This window comes from Schizosaccharomyces osmophilus, chromosome 1, assembly GCF_027921745.1.
Source record: "Schizosaccharomyces osmophilus chromosome 1, complete sequence".
In the NCBI taxonomy this organism is placed as follows: domain Eukaryota; kingdom Fungi; phylum Ascomycota; class Schizosaccharomycetes; order Schizosaccharomycetales; family Schizosaccharomycetaceae; genus Schizosaccharomyces; species Schizosaccharomyces osmophilus.
In genome coordinates this window covers 1081123-1099891 of record NC_079238.1, presented here as the reverse complement: position 1 = coordinate 1099891, position 18769 = coordinate 1081123, and the positions used below count along the sequence as shown (strand labels likewise).

The 18769-nt window shown below is 39.4% G+C and overlaps 9 protein-coding genes and 1 non-coding gene across 10 annotated transcripts; 4 read left to right on the top strand and 6 right to left on the bottom strand.

Moving 5' to 3' along the window:
* Window positions 1-151: 151 nt before the first annotated feature.
* Window positions 152-1055, bottom strand: SOMG_00508 (uncharacterized protein; the record flags this gene model as incomplete). The annotated part of the gene is made up of 2 exons (XM_056179302.1): window positions 152-504; window positions 560-1055. 2 exons carry the CDS (start codon window positions 1053-1055, stop codon window positions 152-154), a joined length of 849 nt encoding a protein of 282 aa, XP_056035819.1.
* Window positions 1056-1961: 906 nt separating this feature from the next.
* On the top strand, window positions 1962-3103 carry wtf8 (wtf meiotic driver; the record flags this gene model as incomplete). Its single annotated transcript, XM_056179301.1, has 5 exons — window positions 1962-2076; window positions 2275-2523; window positions 2573-2815; window positions 2854-2967; window positions 3024-3103. 5 exons carry the CDS (start codon window positions 1962-1964, stop codon window positions 3101-3103), a joined length of 801 nt encoding a protein of 266 aa, XP_056035585.1.
* Window positions 3104-3580: 477 nt separating this feature from the next.
* Window positions 3581-3706, top strand: SOMG_10016. Its single transcript, XR_008803549.1, has one exon. It is a non-coding gene; the product is annotated as a 5S ribosomal RNA (ribosomal RNA).
* Window positions 3707-5514: 1808 nt separating this feature from the next.
* sdh8 (mitochondrial respiratory chain complex II assembly factor 4 Sdh8) lies at window positions 5515-5887 on the bottom strand (the record flags this gene model as incomplete). Its single annotated transcript, XM_056179300.1, has 2 exons — window positions 5515-5595; window positions 5663-5887. The coding sequence occupies 2 exons, from the start codon at window positions 5885-5887 to the stop codon at window positions 5515-5517; spliced, it is 306 nt and encodes a 101-aa protein (XP_056035814.1).
* An 812-nt stretch (window positions 5888-6699) lies between these two features.
* Window positions 6700-8275, bottom strand: nda3 (tubulin beta Nda3; the record flags this gene model as incomplete). The annotated part of the gene is made up of 5 exons (XM_056179299.1): window positions 6700-7887; window positions 7983-8037; window positions 8088-8129; window positions 8178-8227; window positions 8264-8275. The coding sequence occupies 5 exons, from the start codon at window positions 8273-8275 to the stop codon at window positions 6700-6702; spliced, it is 1347 nt and encodes a 448-aa protein (XP_056035813.1).
* Window positions 8276-8976: 701 nt separating this feature from the next.
* On the bottom strand, window positions 8977-10477 carry grn1 (GTPase Grn1; the record flags this gene model as incomplete). Its single annotated transcript, XM_056179298.1, has 2 exons — window positions 8977-10424; window positions 10465-10477. 2 exons carry the CDS (start codon window positions 10475-10477, stop codon window positions 8977-8979), a joined length of 1461 nt encoding a protein of 486 aa, XP_056035812.1.
* Window positions 10478-11001: 524 nt separating this feature from the next.
* snf59 (SWI/SNF complex subunit Snf59) lies at window positions 11002-11957 on the bottom strand (the record flags this gene model as incomplete). Its single annotated transcript, XM_056179297.1, has 2 exons — window positions 11002-11909; window positions 11954-11957. 2 exons carry the CDS (start codon window positions 11955-11957, stop codon window positions 11002-11004), a joined length of 912 nt encoding a protein of 303 aa, XP_056035818.1.
* A 570-nt stretch (window positions 11958-12527) lies between these two features.
* On the top strand, window positions 12528-15440 carry dis3 (exosome 3'-5' exoribonuclease subunit Dis3; the record flags this gene model as incomplete). Its single annotated transcript, XM_056179296.1, has 1 exon — window positions 12528-15440. The coding sequence occupies one exon, from the start codon at window positions 12528-12530 to the stop codon at window positions 15438-15440; it is 2913 nt and encodes a 970-aa protein (XP_056035817.1).
* Window positions 15441-15760: 320 nt separating this feature from the next.
* On the bottom strand, window positions 15761-16282 carry the4 (acyl-coenzyme A thioesterase The4; the record flags this gene model as incomplete). Its single annotated transcript, XM_056179295.1, has 1 exon — window positions 15761-16282. The coding sequence occupies one exon, from the start codon at window positions 16280-16282 to the stop codon at window positions 15761-15763; it is 522 nt and encodes a 173-aa protein (XP_056035816.1).
* Window positions 16283-17373: 1091 nt separating this feature from the next.
* cyc3 (cytochrome c heme lyase Cyc3) lies at window positions 17374-18537 on the top strand (the record flags this gene model as incomplete). The annotated part of the gene is made up of 1 exon (XM_056179294.1): window positions 17374-18537. The coding sequence occupies one exon, from the start codon at window positions 17374-17376 to the stop codon at window positions 18535-18537; it is 1164 nt and encodes a 387-aa protein (XP_056035815.1).
* Between the last annotated feature and the right edge of the window lie 232 nt (window positions 18538-18769).

Here is an 18769-nt window from a genome sequence, read left to right as displayed (position 1 = left end):
ACAAGGATTAGTGATTAGAAGCGCCTGACGAATAAATATAAAATACAAAATGCAAAGATGAAACATAAACATAAACATAAGCAAAAGCATGCTGGAGAAAAATCGAAAAGACCGGACATTATAAAAAACAATGCTTTACTTTCCGTATAAATCAATCCCCACCGCTTTCAACATCCCTAGACTGACCCGGTTCCTGGCGTAACCCTGGAGATTGCTCAGTATGTTCAGAGGTATGTTCAGAGGACGGTTGTTTAAAAGTATCATCACTACGATCGTTGAACTGGTTTTCAGGCTCTGGTGGCAAGCTGTTTAATGCGATACTATTATCATCCGTCAAGTCGTTTCTATCCGATGACATCCTGAAGCCTAGAGCACTAGTAATCACAGAAAAAATCCCAGAAAAAAGCGAGGAAATTCCAGAAAAAAACGAGGAAATTCCAGAAAAAAACGAGGAAATCCAAGTAAAAACTAGAGGAATCAATATAACGATTATATCCACCAACACTAAAAGTACCCCATTAGTAAACATATCAAATTAAAATTCCACCATTTCACTTACATGAACAAACATATAGAAACATGTAGAAAGCCACGACGACAAGAACAGCTGCTACAGTAGCTTGAAAGTTTACCCCTACAGATTCTTTCATCGATTCCTTTATAAAGGGGACAAGGTATTTGTAAGAAAACCAGAAGTTTACTATGACCGAAAGAATAAAGCAAAAACTAAGCCGAGCAGTTTCATTTTCCTGTCTGCGTTGTGCTTCGGGGATTCTCACAATTTTTGCCGGCCAGAAAATCAACCAGAATAATGCCGTCAAGACATTTCGTAAAAGAATAAAGAATCCGCTTCCTTGTGCCATGTTGGTAGACGCTTCTTGATGTCTGTTTTCTGAGTACGGAGGTGCATGACCTTTTTCCAAGTCGTCTAGATGAGAATTCAAGATTTCATTGTACCGTGGCAGTTCACCGTCAAACGTTGCAAGAGTGCCCAAGCGAGGAACGTCAGCTGAATCAGCATCTTTTAGCTTTTTGTATTTGTTTTTTTTTTTCATTTTCTGAAATTCCTTCAAAACCTACTCAAATAGGCAGTAAACACCCAAATTCATGTCAGAACTTTCAAAAAGTAGCACACATCCGATCCGACTAACAAGCTTAATAAAATCTACTTTGTAACAACTCCAAACTACATGAATCGAATCCACAATGGCAATGACTAGAGTTTTGCAGAGGTGAAGCTGTCATTCACCCTCTCTGACACACATACAGATAGCTAGTAAGCGTACGCTATTCTATATATATTTACAATGAATGAACAGTCCGAAATCGCTTTTGTTTGTTTCTATCGTGTAATCAAAATAAATTAAATAAACTTGTCACTACAAACATCGTTCGTGATAGTTGAAACAATGCTTTTACAAACTTCCGATGAATTTGCTGAAAGTAAGGCTACGAAAATCTAGAGTGTTCAATCCTTTTCCCTGGAGTTCATTAAGCCAAAGTTACTGAATCTTTCAATACAAATATGAGCATTTCCAATCCCTTGTTTTTATCATTCAAAGCAAAAAGCATGGTTGTTTTTGCCAAATGTTCCTTTGTTTACTTTTTGTAATAAACGACGACTCTTTTGGATTATACTATTACGACAAATCGCAATAAAAAACCAACGTTGAATAATCGTAACGAGGACTGTGACCAGTCAGTGACATAATGTCGCTGCTTTTATGAATTAAGACATGCGAAAAGCCATTACCAAGATTTTTTCAAACTCGCATCTTTGGTTTTAAGGGAACACTCGTGTTGTAAGATTAGTTTGCTTTTTAAGCAAGGTCCAATTCCTTTTTCTGACAGATCTGTGAAGAGCGGAACCAGTTCCTACGGACTTTTCTTGGTGATTCTAGTTGATTTCATTTAGAGTGTAAATATCGGCGCTATTTTGGGCTCTACTTGCCATTGTAAATATGAAAAACAAGTACTCTCCTATTTCAGATTCTGATGACTCTTCCAAAACGCTCAATGATGAAAAGGCAGATAGTCAGTCGTTTCCTTCTGATGGTACGCCTCCTCCGTATTCAGGTAAGATTAGTTGAAATGGAAAGGAAAGGTTTATTCTTTGTGTTCTTGTTTGAACGGCTCATGATGGAAGAATTATGCTTGTTTATTTGATTGTTGGGTTTGAATTCAATCACCTGGTCGATAACTGCCAACAAACAGGGCGAATACCTCTATCCTTTTCACAAACAACGAAAGAACAGTTACTAATGCATCCATTAGCTTCAAACAAGTTTATCGATTTAGAAATGGCTGATGGATCCGCTCAGAATTCCGCTAATAATTCTGGTTGGGATGTGGTGCTTTGCCAGAAAGTCTTAGCAGGCATCTTGTTGCCTATAACTATTGGGTATATTGTGGCCTATGCTATTCTTCTTGTGTTATTTTTTGGTTTCAAGGCTTCTGTGAATGCGAAAACCCTTTGGGGGCTTTTTGGTGGCTTTGTTGCAGCCTTTGTATTGTTTCTGCTTGGTAATTCAACAACGATATCTTTCACTTTGAGCGACTTACTAACTATTAGCAATATTTCAAATGCCTAAAGAATGGTTCCAGCAGGCCAAACAAGGGCTCACGCAAGCTGGAAGAGCAACCAAAAACGTATTGTCAGCTATGTGTATCTCAGTATTATGTGTGTGTTTTCTCGATGTCCTCGGTTTCACCGCGTATTATGCTGCAAAGAAGTTCACAGGATTTGAAAAGATAAACAACAATTTTTTCTATGCTGTTTGTTTTGTTAACTTTGTCTTGTTTCTTTATTTGACGAGTATGTCATACACCCGCGAAATATTCTAACTCTTCTAGTGAATGCAAATGCGCGTGAACGACTTAGATTAGTAGTCGTCGATATGGGAAACGGCATAAAAGGCTTAGGAAACGGAATAAATGGCTTGGGAAATGCTGTGGATCATATGTTCGGTATGTACACTTGGTAAATGCTTCCTATCACAAGGCGTTATTAACCTATTAAAAAGGAACCAATCGAGGAGAGCAAGTATCTCAGAACGAAGGAATCGAACTTCAGCCTCTTGCTGCGCAAAGCGCCGAAGTTTAAGTTTTACCGAGTGCTTTCATTCTTTATATTTCGCGCCTTCTTTGGAAACATTGATGTCAATTGCAGTCTACCAAGTTCCTGCATTCGCTTCCACAAAAGCTTAGATCAGATGAAACCAGCGGACTTTGATTGCTTTTCTCATTTCTCTCTCATGAATCTTCTTATTCGTTTCACGGCATCGTTCATTTTCTTCATGAATAGACACCCTTTTTAATGATTATTTAATTATTCTGAGGAAAATATCATCGTAATTAACTAGTTTTTTACTCAAAACTGTGTCGTGTCTTTCATTAATTGTAAGAACGAAAGTGATTATCGCCAGAGGTAAAATTCATTCACAGCATAGAAAGCACAAATCATCAGGTTGGAAGATTCGATTGATGTAGTTTAAAACATCGAATTATCGTTTACTTTGGGAGTCAAGTCGACGGACCATTATTAAATAGAATAACCTTTACAAAACACAATAAAACGTTTACGGGCACACCTAGGCGAAAACACCAGTTCCCGTCCGATCACTGCAGTTAAGTGAAAACGTCTGAGGGCCTCGCCTCGTTAGTAGTACGGTTGGAGACAACATGGGAATCCGGGGTGCTGTAGGCTTTTTCATTTTTTTTCTCTTTATTTATTTTTTGATATTTTGAACGTAAATTCATGCTTGGAAATGCTTTTCTCAATTCCCTTCTTGTGAGACGTTCCTCGACAAGTAACAGGAAGCAAAAAAAAGGGACCTAATGTGAATGTAATGAAATTACAATTTTTGGTAAAAATTTAAACAACAATATTTATAATAATTAATAGATTAGCTGCAGTAAGTCTTTCGTTTTCGATTTCCGCGGTCATACCAACTCAATGCCTTAAAAATGAGAAATTAAAACGCATGCCTTTCGATTGCAGTCATCAATTCATATTAATACAAAGTTGTTTCTTAGTTTCAAGCTATTTCCGACTGGATTTGAAATAGATAAAAAAAGGAATATAAATGATGGTTTATTAAAGCAATCCATATCGATTGCGATCAGCATTAGCGAAAGAGTCCAAACAAACTAGAGAACAGAAGACAAATGAGCGGAACCAAGTTTGACTAGTATTATTGCTTGCGTCTCTATTCCTTCATTCGTAGTAGGCGGTGCAAGATCCAATGCATTGTCGTTTTGCTGATAGCTCGGAAGTATGCCATTAATACGTGTTTTCAGGTGAGCTCACAGCTATTAAACTAAGAAGGATAAAGGATAAAAAGGAAGCAATACCATACATCAAAAATAATTTTAAATTCCAATCGCAATAAGTAAACCAACTCTATAAACTAATAATTCTACCCCTTTTCCAGTACCGCTGAATAACTTTCCAAGACCACTGGAAAGAAAACTGAATAAATACTGCAAGGAAATTATACGGAAAAACATCGTTTCTCTTTGCTGCTTAAAAGAACCTGAATTGGGCTGCTTGTTTTATGCCTCTGGCGTGCATAAAGAAAGTCCCTTCTCGAGATCAACATAGGAAACGTTGGAACTGCTGTACGTAAAGCCCAACTTGTCTCTTTTTTACATTCCAACAGGACCTGTATAGTTTCAAGAACGAAAGAATTGAACGATTCTAGTTTTCTTCTATACGCAAACCTCCCAAATGACGATGAAATGCGAATATCAATTGAAATAGGAATCGACTACAAGTCAATCCATTTTACAACTCCTCCCAAAGCAAGATAAATCCCATCCGACTGCTAGAAATGAAGAAAGAAGAAGTTTGTTTCTGCAATATATTTCGCATCGCTTACGCAGTGCCGAGTCACAATGATAAGTAACACCTTAGTATATTTGCGTTTGTTTACACTTTTATAAACAAAGCAGATTCTCTTCTTATGAGACTTCTCCTACGAGAAAATAGGAGCTTTTTTTAGCATTTCACATAAAAAAATTCAATTTACTAAAAAACCTGGATTCCTGAGCGAAAATTCGTTGTTCCTTCATGACTGGCTTTATTGAAATGCCTTAATTAAAACTGCCAAACAAATAATTGAAATTACAATTCTCTTACATCGGTGAACGAAAATGTCAAACTAAACCCAACAACATACAGCTGTTATTTTTCGTTTGCCTTCTATTGTTTTTAGAGTTCATCACAAAGCAGATGAAGTTTCTTTGCTAATAACCGTTTCCTGTTTTCGTTTTGACATTGTGAATATAGACTTTTATGGTTTTTTTTTGGTAAAAAATTATGTTTTTCCTTTTTTTTATAGAGAAGACTAGCTCTTGTTCTATGTTTAAGCTCCTTTAATCAACTTGCAATGTTTTTTTTACCATAATCGCCATGAACTCCCTTCACTTCTCAAGAAAAAAACTGATTTATTATTCCATAAAGAAGCACACAACTCATAATAGCTTCATACACACCAGGATATAATCACTTTTCTAAAAGTCCGTTACTCTTCCTCCATAAGAGTAATCGCCATGAATGGTTGGCTCCTTCTTGGGTCCTCCAACTTCCCCAGTCTATCCATGTTAGTATAGCATTCAGCTTCTTGCACTATTCTCATCCTCTCTACTAGGAAACTCTTACCTCAGGATTCACATTCCCTTCAAAGTCCCGAAGTCTCGTCCGTTGAGCAACATCGACGGGTTTCTGGCTAGATTCTTTTTGTAAACGATTCCATTCTTCTTGTTCTTCTTTGCCTAACGGAGGCGGAGATGGTCTTTTGAATCCACCGGGTGGTCCTTGAATGTATCTCTTTGGAATGGCACTAGCGACTTTAGGGGCGGATTTCCAAGCTGTTAAAATCCTCATTGTTATACCTTTCCCTTTTCTCGTAATCTGATTTCGGTTCAAAGCCTCTTCCAAAAGTAAAACCTCAAAAAATATTTTTGTTGTAGTAAAGTCCGCTTGAAAAGATAACGAATCCTAAAAAAAGAAAAATGTTTGGTAGAAAGTAAAAGCCACTAAATAATATTTATGTCATTTATTGACGCTATCCAGCGGAATTTGAGAAACGTTGATATCGAGCTCTTCGACTTGTGCCTTCTGCATAACACGAAATGGATATTAATACTTACTATTGAAATTCAATAACCCAAACGCAGGTTTCCCAACCAAATAATGAAATAAAGCATTAACTAATAAGCATCTTAAATGAATGAATCTTTTATTTTTTGTAAGTTTCTTGGTATCGCAGTTGTAATTGCCGTAGCAATAAATCATTACAGCAAAACGGCTACTTTGCAATTTGTTTTGAAAAACTATTTGACTATAAAATTTTCACAACTCGACGTATGTATTACACTTTAGCAAAAACATAATTCTACAGCATCAAAAATCAACAAACGGTATATTTTTAATGAGATTTACCTAGATAGACAATGGCTGAAGCTATGTTGAATAAGTGAACGGCATCTTTGGAAAAAAAAATAAAGGAGAAAAAGAGCGAGCGTTCAACGCAAACGTGGTCCAATATCAATAAAAAGAAAGGAAAAGGCAGGCAATAACAGTAATTGTAAATAAATGAAAGAAGTTATATAAAATATGAATGGGAACGTTGGAAAGAGCTCGCAATTTAAATTATGGTTGGTATGTAAAAAAATCCTAAGAGAGAGCAGAAAAGTTTAATATTCAAGAGGTTCCTTCTCTTCTTCAATCTCATAGTCTTCATCAATTTCATCAATACCAGCTTCTTGATATTGTTGATACTCACTGACAAGGTCGTTCATATTGGACTCAGCTTCAGTAAATTCCATTTCATCCATACCTTCTCCAGTATACCAGTGCAAGAAAGCCTTTCTTCTGAACATAGCAGAGAATTGATCACCCAAGCGTCTAAAGACTTCTTGAATCGATGTGCTATTACCGATGAAAGTAGCAGACATTTTAAGATCTTTGGGAGGCACGGAACAAACAGCCTTAAGAACATTATCGGGAATCCACTCAACGAAATAAGCAGAGTTCTTGGTTTGCACAGTACGAATTTGCTCATCAACTTCCTTCATAGAAACTTTACCACGGAAAAGAGCGGCAACAGTCAGATAGCGACCGTGACGAGGATCAGCTGCAACCATCATGTTATTGGCAGCGAACATTTGTTGAGTAAGTTCAGGAACGGAAACAGCTTGGAAAGAGCTAGATCCAATAGCAGCAAGGGGAGCAAATCCAACCATAAAGAAATGCAAACGAGGGAATGGAACCATGTTGACGGCCAACTTGCGCAAGTCAGAGTTGAGTTCACCAGGGAATCGGAAAGAAGTGGTGACACCAGCCATGACAGCAGAAACTAGGTGGTTGAGATCATCATAAGAAGGGCTCTTGATTTTGAGGGTATTAGCAAAAATAGAAGACAAAGCTTCATTATCAATAACGAAGGTTTCATCGGAGTTTTCAACCAATTGATGCATAGAAAGAGTAGCATTATATGGCTCAACGACTGTATCCGAAGACTTGGGGGCGGGAGCAATAGAGAAGGTTGCCATCATACGGTCGGGGTATTCTTCACGAATCTTTGAGAGCAACAAGGTACCCATACCGGAACCGGTACCACCACCCAAAGAATGGGTCAATTGAAAACCTTGAAGAGCATCACAGGCTTCAGCTTCACGACGGACAACGTCTAAAACAGCATCAGCCAATTCAGCACCTTCAGTGTAGTGACCCTTGGCCCAGATATTTCCAGCACCGGATTGACCATAGATAATGTTGTCAGGGCGGAACAAATTGCCAAACTTTCCTCCCTTGACAGCATCCATAGTACCAGGTTCTAAATCGACAAGGACGGCGCGAGGAACATATTTTCCACCAGCACCCTATGAAATGGTAAGTAACGTGCCCTGCTCAGCTTTTAGATAAAGACGGTATCTAACAACAAAAATAGACGCGTCTTAGTTGATCCCTATCATACCTCATTAAAATAAACGTTTAACCGTTCAAGTTGCTCCTCAGAGTCACCGCGGTAGCTATTAAATCGTTAATTTGAGTTTGAGAATAAATTTCTCTTTATACATACATTCCTTCAGCATCCAATCCATGTTCATCGGCAATCTGGGACCTTTTATCGAGTTAATACCGGTTTTCTTTGTCAGAGTTTTTTTCATACCAAAAGGAGGCACCAACTTGGTTACCGCACTGACCAGCTTGAATATGAACCTAATAAGTTAGTTTAGTTAATTATGTTTTTCTTACAATCTCACGCATCTATGTTAGTTTGTTGAGTTTTGTTTTGATATTGGTTTGGTGGTAGGTAGGTTTGGTACACCATAGCGATTTAGTATAGCAGACCAAACAATTCGGAATAAACAACGAACAGTCTATAATAAATATACAAATTTAATATTTAATTTTTTTATAGTAAAATAAGTTAAAAAATCATGTATGCATGTTCCAAGCATGCTCTAGGACATTGCTTGTTTTCTTGCAGTATGCGTTGTTAGATACAAGAAACATTGATTCTCATATTATATATCTTGTGCAAGTAGTTGCTGCTATTTTTGACCTAATTTGAGAATGCGGCCTTTCATGTCTGTCACATCCGGTATTGACTGCATAGAGACTTCGATATTCTCAGACATTTTTAAAAAAATATACAATTAAAGACATATAAGCATAGACTCATTTACTTTCTGCTACTCACAATCCTTAGTTGTAAACCAAAATTTATAATATTATCAGTATATAATAATCGCCAGAGACCATTAAGGCATAATGAACAAACTGGATTTTTTACTTCTTCAAAATAAAAAATCCGATATCTATTTTTTTGAGGAAATAATGAAAAACCAAAGAAACCCAAATTATCCTTACCTCGGCATGCACATAATTTAAACCTATAAATAACCATCAAAACAATGTATTAAAGTCAAACCAGATATATAGTTTAATTGCGCGCACTCCCATTTTTAAAAATCATTAATATCAAACTCCTTAGCCCATTGGGAAACAACTCGCTTGTCATCTGACGCAGAAGCCTCTTTGGTGGTAGTTTCGGGTTCAGCCCACCATTGAATGTGTCCCGCATGCCAATCATTAATGATAATACTGGCTGCAGCATTCAAGTTAGGAATACCGCCGCGAGATAAGCGTCCACGTTTACGAGCTATGTTCACCAAAAAGTCGGTAGCAGTGTCCAATTCCGAGGTGTTCAATAGAGGAGGGAGCTCGTACTGGCTAAGCATTCGCTCGAGTAGACCAGGAATGCGGTTGAGATAGTTAAGTATGTAGGCTGCAGCAGGAGCCGGGTCATCAACTTTGGTGGAAGGAATAGCATTTAACAATACTAAGCGATAATGCTCATCTTCCTTACTAGCCGTTGGGAAAACAATACCGGGACTATCTATTAAACGCAACTTGCTATCCAATTTAACTTCCCGCAAAGCTCTAGTCATACCAGCAGCGCTACCAGCAGGACAGGGGGTTGAACGAGAAGCAGCAGATCGGTTAACAAGAGCGTTGATAACTGACGATTTACCCACATTGGGGTAGCCAATGATACTAACAGTCAAAGAGCTCTTAAGCTTTTTCTTGGAAGAATAAGACTTGAGAGACTTTAACAAGGCGGAAATAGTACCATTGGCAGAATATGTCTTGTGTTTAAAGCCAGAAGATCCAGAAGAAGAGCGCAAAGGGAGAGTAGGGAAGCGGGCACGCAAGTAAACGAGCCAACGGTCCAGCACTTCAGGGGGAACGAGATCAATCTTGTTGACGACATAGACGAGACGCTTTTCCTCAGCAGCAGAAGCCATAACTTGTTGCTCCACTTCTTTAGAACGAGTTCCTTCGGGATCACGAGCATCCAAGACATAAAGAACAATGTCCGAGAGCTCAACTGCTTTTTTGAACTCTTTATCGAATGCTTTTCTAGAGTTATCAGGCTTAACGATTCGTTCAGAAGTGTTCAAAGAACCATCATCAACCAAAGAGGGAGCATCGTTATCATCATCTTCATCCATAACGGCATCATCCTCTTCCTCGGCTTCTTGTTCCTCAGCATCTTTAGTTTGTGCTGCTTCAGCGATCTTTGCAATCATAGGGTCAACGCCATCAGCTCGTTCTTCCTCATCTGCTTCGTCTTCCATCTCACTATCTTCCTCTGAATCCATATTTCCCTCTGACTTGGCAGCTTCTCTACTAGCAATCTTTTCTTCTTCCCTTTGTCGCTTTTGTGCCTCCAAATCAGCCAAAATACGGTCTTTATAAGGGAAAGAATTGGGTATACCAGGGTCCTTTGGGACTCTGCTTTTCCATTGAGGATTTCTCTTCTCAAGTTTTCTTTCTTTTCTACGAGAACTAGCAGCTCTCTTCTCAATTCGCGCGCGGAGGCGAGTAGTCCTTCTTTTACTCTTTTTTCCTATTTTTGTTAGCTTTATTATTGTTGTTTTATAACTTACTTATCGAAACCATCGTGATTTACAGATTTGCTAATTGCAAATTTTACTCACAAGGTTTTGCAGAATGCAGCTTTTCACACAGAGGTCACCACCACTACATTCGGACTCAGTAACAATTGTTACCTGATGTTATCGTTAAGAAAAAAATGGGTTTATTCTATATATTGCTTTCATGTGTTATTTTTTTTTATATTGTTTTACAAAGTTAGAAGAGTGTAAGAATATTTTTATATTGAAACGAAATTGGAAAAACTTCGTTTTGAAGGGTATTTAAATATAGTCAAGATACAAGCGCTTATTATTAATGTGATTCTATACATTCGGTGCTTATCGTTTCATTTAGACAAGAACATATACGGAAGTACGGAAGTCATGAAAAGTGTCTAACTTGGGAACTTTGAATTCAAAAACATAATGAAACATTAGTATGATGGTACAAAGTCTAGCAAAAGTAATTATAACGTATTATACAAATAGCAATTTAAGAGGGAAAAACCAGAGGAGCTGTAAATCATCACAGCTTTTAAACGACTGCCCTTATGAGCTTGTCTTTGAAGAGCGAGCTTCATGGTAATAGTAGCGAAGCGCATCTCGTCTAAAGTTTCTCATTTTCCCTAAAGATGTGTTATAGTCCGATACCTCATTCACTAAAGCAAGTAGGTATTTCTCTCGGAAATTTTCCCCAAAACCAAGCGTTGCCTGATCTATCGACCTTGCCTCGGGTTTTACGGAAGAGGATCGAGTACTACTAAGCATCGAATTATCTAAATGGGAAAATTCCTCGTCTGCCCATGACCAATTTGCATCCCAAAGATCTTTATAAAGCTGGGGATCAACGGTTCCTTTCAACAATATTTTAGGGCCAAATGCAAGAAAAACTTGCCTTGCGGGAACAATGCTTAATTGACGAAAGCGATACTTAGGAGCGAGGATACCCATATAAACAAGCTGATCTCTTTCGGCTTGATTCGTCAAAATCTTACGTAAATTTAAGGTTTTATGGAACATAAAATAACTGTCCTTGAATCCCAAGATCCTTGCACATTCCGTTCCAAGCATGTACAATACATCACCTCTGCCATTTAAGCAAAACGTTTTAGTCTTGTACTCCAAACCGTCAGCAAGTCGTCCATACTTGTCGATAACCGCATTCGCACTGACATTTTCTAGTTTGAAATCTCTTTCTTTCTTTGTATAATTGGGCTCTATCTGGTTCCTTTCCGGGATAGCCATAGCAGGCTCTTCTGGTGCTGCTGAAAGGTTTTCTGTTGATTCATAGCCAGGTACAGAGTCATCCCGTTCCTCCTCAGACAAAGTAAGAGAAGGTCTGCGTAAATTTTGTTCATCAAATGTAGATTTATTCGTTTTTTCTGTATTAAAGCTCGCTTCAAGTTCAGGAACTGAAGTCGAGTAGTTTGTTTCAATATCCATTTCTTGTTCTTCATCTACATTCATAAGTATAAAGTCAACTACTGTAAAAAATCCTTACTCATTCTAAAAGGGAAAACTTGATCTTTTAGGTTAAAGGTCAATCATTGCTAGAAGATGGTGAACGACCCATAGAATGTTTGTAGTCCTTTCTTAAAGAACATGTTGGCAAGAGCAATAGGAAGTAAGTTTTTGGCTACTAAATGAGCTCCACTTCTTTTTATAGATTCACGTCTTATTGTATTTAGTTTTATTTGCATATAACCATTAAGCATCCAAACGATTACGGCTTAGGGCTTTTTTACCGGATGAAAATTGCTTTCATCTAGAAAACCTTATTGACTTCTTCCAATTTATTTTATTTTTTTATTTTCTTTATACATTCCAAACCTTTACAGAGTGAGTGTATATCAGACTTTATGTTATCGTATTAGTATTTTTTCGTAAAACAATATCTTGCTGTACTATTTTTTATCAGCTTATGGATTTCGTTCAGCGAGCATCGTTCGACTACACAAAATGCTAAAACGAGTACGCCCAAAATCGCAAAGTAAATATGGTCAGTGTACTGTTTGTACTTTTCCTCTTGTTCTCAGCAACATTACTACAGCAGCAACAGCTAAAGAAACGGGAGGATGAGTGCAATTGGTTATAAGCGGCCTTCATCTTCCGCTACAAAAGACCAAAAACCAAAGGTTTTTGTGCGAGCTGCACGCGGCAAGGTTCAAAAAATTGTTCGTGAACGATATCTACGTGATGATATTCCCTGCCAAAGTAAAAGCTGCCCATTATGTATTTCCAAGCTTCCAACGGATTCGAACGGAAATGAATTGGAGCCGATATTGTCCGAAGAACCCTTCTTTTTGGAGAAGTTTAGTCGTCACTATTTGATTCCTGATACCAACGTTTTTTATCATTGTATGGATGCTTTGGAACATCCTTCCAATTTTTTCGATGTGATTGTCTTACAAACTGTTCTTTCTGAAATAGCCTCCAAGTCGATTCCTCTTTACAACCGTATTAAGCGTCTGTGTCAAGAAAAGACCAAACGCTTTACTCCTTTTAGTAATGAATTCTTTTCTGATACGTATATTGATAAAATTGAGGGAGAGTCGCCCAACGACCGAAACGACAGAGCCATTCGTACTGCTGCTTCTTGGTATACTGGTCACTTGGCCGGATTAGGGATCAAAGTCGTGCTAATTACAAACGACCGCCGCAATGCAGAGATCGCGGCTGAACAGGGTATACAGACTTCTACTTTGAAGGACTACGTTCAGTTCTTACCAGACTCAGAGGTCTTGCTGGACATGATATCTGCAGTTGCCGATGCCGCCGCTGCTAATGAGAAAGCATCTTCCGAAACAAAGGCCATCTACGAACACCACTGGTCTACTTCTCGTATGCTTACCTGTATAAAAAATGGAGAAGTCCATAAAGGTGTGCTAAACGTAAGCACCTATAACTTTCTCGAAGGCTCTATTAATACACCGGGATACAATAAACCTATTTTAATCTCTGGAAGAGAATACCTAAACCGTGCAGTCCAAGGTGATGTTGTATGTGTCCAAATTTTACCTCAAAGTCAATGGAAGACAGAAGCGGGAGAAATTGCCAGCGATGATGAAGATGTATTAGTGAACGCTTCCGCTGAGCCCGATGCTTCTCGTAGTATTGATTTAGAAACTCCTACCAGTAAGAAAGCACACCCTACTGGAAAGATTGTTGGTATTTTGAAACGGAACTGGAGACCCTATGTTGGACATGTTGATAATACCACTGTAGCCCAGTCCAAGGGTGGTTCTCAACAAACGGTACTCCTTACTCCCATGGATCGTCGTATTCCTAAGATCCGTTTTCGCACTCGACAAGCCCCTCGACTACTTGGTCAGCGGATTGTAGCCGCTATCGATACTTGGGAGGCTACTAGTCGTTATCCCGAAGGTCATTTTGTCCGTGCTCTTGGTGAAATGGAAACCAAGGAGGCCGAAACAGAAGCTCTGTTACTTGAATATGATGTACAACACCGACCATTCCCTAAGGCCGTATTGGATTGTCTCCCTCAAGAAGGCCACAACTACAAGGTACCAGCTGACAAATCTGATCCTCTTTGGAAAAACAGAAAAGACTTTCGAGATCTTTTAATTTGTAGTATTGATCCCCCTGGATGTCAAGATATTGATGATGCTCTCCATGCACGTGTCTTACCGAATGGAAACTTTGAAGTGGGCGTGCACATTGCTGATGTAACCCATTTTGTGAAACCGAAAACGGCGATGGACAGTGAAGCCGCTTCCCGTGGTACTACTGTTTATTTAGTTGACAAGCGTATTGATATGCTTCCTATGTTGTTGGGTACAGAGCTTTGTTCTTTGCGTCCTTACGTAGAAAGATTTGCATTCTCTTGTCTTTGGGAAATGGATGAAGATGCTAACATTGTTAATACTTCATTTACGAAATCCGTGATTGCTTCGAAAGAGGCATTTAGTTATGCAGATGCCCAAGCCCGAATTGATGATAAGAATATGCAAGATCCATTAACAAATGGCATGCGAATTCTGTTAAAACTATCTAAAAAGTTAAAACAGAAAAGAATGGACGATGGTGCTTTGAATTTGGCGAGCCCGGAAGTAAGAATCCAAACAGACAATGAAACATCGGACCCGATGGATGTTGAAATAAAACAACTGCTTGAAACGAACTCTCTTGTCGAAGAGTGTATGTTATTAGCCAATATTTCTGTTGCTCAAAAGATTTACGATACATTCCCTCAAACTGCTGTTCTTCGTCGACACGCATCACCACCTCTTTCTAACTTTGATTCCTTGCAAGATATCTTGCAAGTATGCAAGGGAATGCATCTTAAATGCGATACATCAAAATCCTTGGCAAAATCTTTGGATGAATGTGTGGATCCCAACGAACCCTACTTTAATACCTTACTGCGTATACTGACAACCCGGTGTATGCTATCAGCTGAATACTTTTGCTCTGGTACAATAGCAGCTCCTGAATTCCGCCACTACGGTTTGGCAACCAGTATTTATACACATTTTACTTCTCCTATTCGTCGTTACGCAGACGTTTTGGCACATCGACAATTGGCAGCAGCTATTGACTACGAAGTGCTAAATCCTTCCATTAGTGACAAACAACGCTTAATTGAGATTAGCAATGGTATAAATTACCGTCATCGTATGGCACAGATGGCTGGCCGTGCTAGTGTTGAGTATTATGTTGGACAGGCGCTAAAAGGAGGAATTGCTGAAGAAGATGCGTATGTAATTAAGGTTTTTAAGAATGGTTTTGTTGTATTTATTGCCAAGTTTGGTCTTGAAGGTATTGTATATACAAAGAGCATGACGAACATGTTGGAACCCAACGTTGAGTTTTTGGAGGATAAATATATGCTGAAAGTGGAAATTCGGGATCCACCAAAGCCCAAGGTGGTCGAGATTCAAATGTTTCAAAAAGTACGAGTGCGTGTGGGTACAGTTCGTGATGAGCATTCAGGAAAACAAAAAGTAGATATTCGGTTGGTGCACTAAAGTGGATCAAATCAATGTCCATACAAAGCACTGTTTTGATGGTTATTATAGGGAGAATATGGATTACTTGAAAATTAAATTAGAATAATGAATCTACTCAGGTTGAATGGAAAAATGGTTTGTAAGAACACAAAAATTAAAAATATATCACATGCATTGCCTGTCAAAAGGAAAGCCCCGAAGCAAAAAACAATCTGTTTCGTTTCATTTAGATAATGTACGACTCGTAGGAATCAAGAACAAGAAAGAAGGTAAAACAGACAGAAAAGAACATCAACAAGGAACAAGGGAATCAGGAAACCCCAAAAAATATGGCATCATTACAAATGTTTTTCTAAATTGATTTTGGAAGGCTCTACAAATAAACCAGAGGCCTTTGCGCATAGAGCGGGCTCTTCGTTGTCAGCGAGGCGATAGAGCTCCCCGGATATCCAACCCTTTCTTCCTTCGATTTTGGTAGTGTTACAAACTATCTTGTAAAGGTGTCCACAGATAGAAGGGGCCACATAAGTTACATCTAAATTAAAGGTGACGCCTAGACGAGAGGGAAAGTTGCCAAAAATACCGAAAGCCAAGGCTTCATCGAGCATGGAAGCAATGAAACCTCCGTGCAAAATGTTTTTGTAACCGCACAGTTGTTCATTAGGGTAAAAGAAGGTGACGGAGCCCTTACCGGACTTTTCGACAAAGTAGTAAGGACAGAAAGCAAGGGCTTTTTGGCGGACAAAATTAGCGATCAAGGATTTATTCTCCTCGGAATTGTAAGGCTGGTAAAGGATATAGCCCGGATCGTTCTTAACAAGTTGGAACTCGTTGTGAGCTGCTAATTTGTTTTCAGGCATGGTATAAATCAAAATTGAGAGGTACGTAAAAATGCGACTTGTGAACAGGGGTGTCGAACCGTTCTGTAAACGTTTGGAGTTTAATTTTTGATACTCACTTTTTAACAAGAAGGCAAAAAGGAAATGCTGGAAATAGAGTTTTTCTCAGTTACTCGCTCTTTCGGTCAAAGGTGTTCTATGTATACTGCAAGAACCGATGAATGGATCTAATAGTCAGCAAGTAAGACTGTTGAGAACAAAGTTGAACGCTATTGCCCTCTGCAAGGGTCAGTACTTGCAAATTTCATTCTCCCGAAAGGTATGATAATATCACGGGTTTAGTATTCGTTTGGATAATATTGTTAGTCGCTGGTGAGCTCGAGCGAAAAATCCGGAGGAAGGTTACACGTGGAAATGTTTCTATTTTTGTATGTTACTTGGGAAAGGGAGCGGTAAATAGAAACGACACAAAAGCAAAAATGAGATGCGCTAGCGGTTTCCCATAATTGGAAAACCAAAAGAAAAGACTTTTTGATTTGTAGCGGCCGAGAGAGCCGAGGCTTGAAAGGCATGGAATTAGAGAGAAGAGCACAATGCAGGCAGATGGAAGTTGAAAGTTCTAGAAGAAAAGCAACTGTTTTTTCGTAGAAAGAGAAGAAGAAATGAAAATGACATTTGATGAATGAGAGAAGAGGCTATCCACCGGAGGCGATTGTACCTTTTTTTGCTCCAATTCAAAGGAACCCTGTTTGTTTACTGACATAGTGCGTTGGGCTGTGGTATACCGTGCACGAAACTGTAAGCAAATATTGCGAGGTTTCATTGGATCTCCTTTTTGTTTTTTAGACAGTGGGTTTTAGCGCGCTATTTACTCATGCTTAACAGAGCGAGTATTGGTGAAAAGTCACCACACGGATGGGTCATTTCTAGAAAGAGAATTTCGCATATTCGTCCAGAAATTCGATTCATTTTTCAAATAATTTTTTCATAATTTTTTTTTATCCTCCCATCTCTAACGATTCGTATATTTCCCAACTCTGCAGCATCTGTTGTTTGGTGATATCCAGGTCGACAAAAAAGGAATCAATTGGATTGAATTGAAATAAATTGAAATGAACTCTCCCGAATCCCAAAACGCAAAAGTGTGTCCGATTGATCATCAGGCGTATATGCAGCAACAACGGCAAGAAATGCCACGGGAGAATGACAACTGGTCTTCGTGGTTGAAGACGTTATGGACGACGAGCGTTCCCGTCGAGCTAGCCCCGCCATCCGTCGTTGCGCAGCATCGCTCGCAGGAGCTGAAGGGTCAAGAAATCCCACCTGAATGTCCTATGCACGCTCAAGGCGAAGAAGCAAACAAGAAACGGGGACCGTCTTCTTGGTTTGGATGGGGCCAGGATGGTCAAGAAAAAGGAGGCACAACAACAGCCGCTCCTATTAGCATGGGTGCCATTCCTTCCGAGTGTCCGATGTCGAAACAACAAAACGGTACTGGAGAGAAATCATCTTGGTTTTCGTTTTGGAAGCCTGCGGAAGTGCAGGAACATCCCAAATGGGAACAACAAGGACAAGCACCGACCCAAGGACAAGGATACCCGTCGGAATGTCCGATGTCCGAAAACACAAGCATGCCCAAGAAAAGCTGGTTTGGGTGGTTGAGGGGGGAGCAAGAGGATGCATCTTTGGAGATGAACCCGGACAATTTGATGTATAAGGATTTGTCGCAAAAGGCCAAGGAGGATCAGATGGTGGATTTGGGGACGAAACGGTCGACGAGCAGCATCCCGAAAGCAGATGGGGATTTATGGAAGTACCCATCGCCGCAACAAATGTACAATGCGATGTGGCGGAAGGGATACCGTGATAGCGGAGAAAATGTGCCAATGATGGTGGAAATCCACAACTTTTTGAACGAGGGTGCATGGAACGAGATCCAGGCTTGGGAGCAGGTGGATGGAGAAGCCACAGACGCGAAACTATTGCGATTTGAAGGAAATGCTAGCAAAAAGAGTCCTCGAGCCATGTGGTACATGATGCTTGGACGGGTATTTCCTAGTCGCTGGGGGACAATGGAAGGACCGTTTGATCGACATGATTGGTATGTTCAACGAAAAGACAATCGGGTGGTCCGTTATGTGATTGATTATTATGAGGCCCCCGACGATGGTGGACAGCCGGTGTTTTCCTTGGATGTTCGTCCCGCTTTGGACAATTTGGAGGCAATGCGGATGCGTTTTCGCCATTGGCAATCTGTGAGGCAGCAGAGTCGGTAGTAGCGAGAGCAATAGCGAGAGCAAAATAGAAGAAGATTCCATCCTAATTTGGATCAGTTGTTGATTGTCACATTGTATGTATTTATGTATCTATGTATCTATGTAGAAGGGCACAAGCACTCTGTTGCCTTTCTCCATCGACCACCAACCCAGTCTACCTTTAACCCACTTTATCCTTCCATACATGGATGGATAGACAGACCAGACCCTTTCCTCGTTTTGCGCACCCTTT